The sequence below is a fragment of the Penaeus vannamei genome, chromosome 16 (assembly GCF_042767895.1).
Source record: "Penaeus vannamei isolate JL-2024 chromosome 16, ASM4276789v1, whole genome shotgun sequence".
Classification (NCBI taxonomy): Eukaryota; Metazoa; Arthropoda; class Malacostraca; order Decapoda; family Penaeidae; genus Penaeus; species Penaeus vannamei.
Window position 1 is genome coordinate 1,270,110 of NC_091564.1, and position 3,863 is coordinate 1,273,972.

The 3,863-nt window shown below is 37.0% G+C and overlaps 1 protein-coding gene across 1 annotated transcript in view; it reads left to right on the forward strand.

The window, feature by feature from the left end:
- Window positions 1-3,185, forward strand: part of LOC113823046 (Farnesyl transferase beta subunit) — a 15,307-nt gene extending 12,122 nt beyond the window's left edge. Inside the window, 4 exon segments of the mRNA XM_070130995.1 lie at window positions 431-512; window positions 514-540; window positions 1,579-1,693; window positions 2,895-3,185. Of these exon segments, the coding sequence (XP_069987096.1) occupies window positions 431-512; window positions 514-540; window positions 1,579-1,693; window positions 2,895-3,041 (371 nt within the window). The 3' untranslated portion in view covers window positions 3,042-3,185.
- The last annotated feature ends 678 nt before the right edge of the window (window positions 3,186-3,863 follow it).

Here is a 3,863-nt window from a genome sequence, read left to right on the forward strand (position 1 = left end):
AGGGTGAATTTACATTACATATATATATGTATATGTATGTATGTATATATATATATAAATATATATATATATATATATATATATATATATATATATATATATATATATATATATATATATATATATATATATATATATATATATATATATATACACATATATACATACATACATACATACATACATACATACATACATACATACATACATACATACATACATACATACATACATACATACATACATACATACATACATACATACATACATACATATATACATACATACATACATACATACATACATATATACATACATACATACATACATACATACATACATACATACAAATATATGTATAATAATAATAGAGATAAGAATAAAGTGACATAGAAATTTCAAAATATTACCATGTGTACTGTTCTTTCAGATGCAGTGAACATGAGTGCTGAGCGGTGGATGTTCAACCAGGAAGCATTGCAGGAATACCTGTTGATATGTTGTCAGCATTCCTGGTGGACTTATTGACAAGCCTGGAAAGTGAGTTAGGAAGTCTTTACTACTTCATCTTCATTATCATGTCTTCTTCCTCTTCTTCCTCTTTTGCTGCTTTTTCTTCTTTTTCTTTTGCTTCTTCTTCTCCTTCTTCCTTTTCTTTTCCTTCTTCTCATTCTTCTTTTGCTTTTCCTTCTTCTTCTTCCTCCTCTTTTGCTTCTTCTTTTCCTTTCTATTTTGCTTCTTCTTCTCCATCTCTTGCCCCATCATCTTCTTTTTCTCCTCCTCCTCCCTTCTCCTACCTTCTTACTTCTCTTCCTTCCTTCTCTTGCTTCCTTCCTTCCCTTCCTCCTCCTCCTCCTCCTCCTCCTCCTCCTCCTCCTCCTCCTCCTCCTCCTCCTCCTCCTCCTCCTCCTCCTCCCTTCTCCTGCTTTCTGCCTTCTCCTCCTCCTTCCTTCTCCTCCTTCCTTCTCTCCCTCTCTCCTCCTTCCTTCTCTTCCTCCTCCTCCTCCTCCTTCTCCTCCTCCTCCTCCTCCTTCTCCTCCTCCTCCCCCTCCTCCTCCTCCTCTTCATCCTCCTCTTCATCCTGCTTTTCATCCTCCTCTTCTTCCTCCCCTCTCCTTCCTCCCTTCTCCCTCTTCTCCTCCCTCCTCTCTCCTCCCACTCTACTTCTTTCTTCCCTCCTCCCACTCCTCTTACCTCCTCCCTCTCCCTCTCCCTCCTCCCACTCCTCTTACCTCCTCCCTCTCCCTCTCCCTCCTCTCTCCTCCTCCTCTTACTTCCTCCCTTCTTTCTTCTATCTCTCCTCCACCCTCTTCCCTCTTCTCCTCCTTCTCCTCTTCCTCCCTTCTCCTTCTTCTTCTTCTTCTTCTCCTTCTTCTTCTTCTTCTTCTTCTTCTTCTTCTTCTTCTTCTTCTTCTTCTTCTTCTTCCCCTCCTCCTCCTCCTCCTCCTCCTCCTCCTCCTCCTCCTCCTCCTCCTCCTTCCCCCTCTCTCTTCTTCTCACCTGAGTGAAGTTAAGAATGATTTGTTTTATATGAAAATTTGATCTTAATAACTCCATTACTGTTACACTCTCTTGCAGGGCATCTGATTTTTATCACACATGCTACACCTTAAGTGGCATGTCAGTAGCACAACATTTCTCCACGGCTGCAATACACAAAAAATGTGTTGTTGGTCATTCATCTAATGAACTGGTAAGATACCTATTTTAAAGTTTTATGAAATATGATAATGCTGATGCAGGTACAGCCACCAACATGATGGCTGGGACCTTGGTTAGGGAAGCAGGAGAAGACTGAGGTGTTTTTCGATCACTGGACAAGATATGTATATATGCAAAGCTCAGGCAAAGTATGTGTGTGCATGTGTATGCGTGCGTGTGGGTGCATCTGTGCCATATGAGCCATAAAAATATGAAAATATAAAAATACAACTAAAACAGGGGGTAGTTTAGGAGCAATGGCTTGCTTCATGATAGACAAAAGGGGACAGTGGGGTAATGTTAGTGTGTTAGACATGATAATATATTCATTTATAACATTGATAGTAATGGCCTTATTGACAACAGGAAATAATGACAGCAACTCAGCAAGCACACAGGCATACGTAGATATAGACAAGTAACTGTTATTTTTTATAGAATTTGCTAGAAGGAGAGGGAGAGAGAGGGGGAAAGGGAGAAGAAGAGAGAGAGAAAGAGAGGGAGAGAGGGAGGGAGATGGCCATACATTAAAAAATCAGTGTATTATGCCCAATATTGTCTTGTCTTAATTGGGTTTGAATGTTACCCGGGCAAAAACATCTTATCGTCTGGTAATTTTGCCTTCGCTATATTACAGTGTCTTCTTTCTATCCCAATTCACTTGTGCACATAGCTTTAAACTTTCTTACCTGTTAAGGAGTAAATGATAGCAAGTAGGTGATAGGATTACTTCTGATATCCATGTGATGAATATGTTTAGTGCCTCAGATTTTATTGGGTATTGAAATGGCTAAATGTTTGTCACAACAGAAATTCCAAGCTTCTATTATTTAATATTACTATGCAATCAGATAGAAATTTCATAATTCTTCATGTTTGTACACATTTGTATAATCATTACTTCTGACTTTTATATTTTTCATGTGTATTGTAGATTTATCTTTGTGTATTTGATGTTAAATAATTTGATTGGTAAGGAAGGGCCTTGTAGGAAGGACTTTCCAAACTCCGTAAAATTAACCAGGGTTGGGGAGTAGAGAGGGAATTTGGCAGACATAGGAAGAAATTCCTTATACTCCCTCTTCTCTTCCCATTCTATCTCTTCATTTTTTTTATATATATATATTTTTTTAATCTTTTATTTTTAATGTGAGGGATAATTCATTTATATTTTTTTCTTTTGTCTTCCACAGAGTATGGTGCACCCTTTGTACAACATAGGTGTGGAGTCAGCTTTAACAGCCACGCAATATTTTAACAATTTACCAGTGCCTGAGACAAGAGAAAATAACCAAACTAGTACCAACACATCTAGTCATGATGACAGGGCCCAAACTTGAGGAGGATTTATCTTAGAAGAATATCATATAAATTGATTTAAAGTACTATGAACCTCTGCATTTTAGTTTGAAAGTCTGAAGGTGACTAATATTTTTTCCTAATGAAAAAAGTGTAGGAGAAAGTTCTCTTCTTATGGTGGGAAAGTGCTTAGATAAGAAGTGATTTGTTCACATACTTGTTGTATGAATTGAGTAAGAGGAAGTAGTCTTTTACATGAAGAATATCCCCCATGGGGTTGGCATCAAAACTACAGTATAGTTTTGGAGATTTTATTTGTTAACAATATGCCCACTTGGAAAAATAGTTACTGAAGTAAAGAATATACTAAACTGAAGCAAAAGAAAAGACTTGACATAGATTTAAAAGAACTCATAAGGTTACAAGTTGTGAACATGAATGCCTTACTCTGCCTGATGTAAGTCCTATCACAGAAACAAATGTGTTCATTTAGGAAGAGAGCCTTTAATGGAAACTACAAGAATTTCAGGAAAATGCTAATTTGGTTTGTAGGGACATGAAATGGGGCAGTTGCTTATGCTCCATTTTATATATTTTTACCTTACATTGGTAGATGTAGCATGCTTGATGCTAATAATGTTTCATATAGCTACTGTTAAAGAAAACAGGTTTATGTATACTCAACTGTAAAAAAATGTCTATATTTGACATACTATGTTGGGATTCAATTTAATCATCAAGACATAATGTTATGGGTATTTAGCTATTTTATGAGGTGTTAGGGGGGAGATTATTTTCAATCCTCTCCTGTAAGGTGTTAGAATTTGAGCTATTAATGATGTCACATTCTTACTGGTTACAAA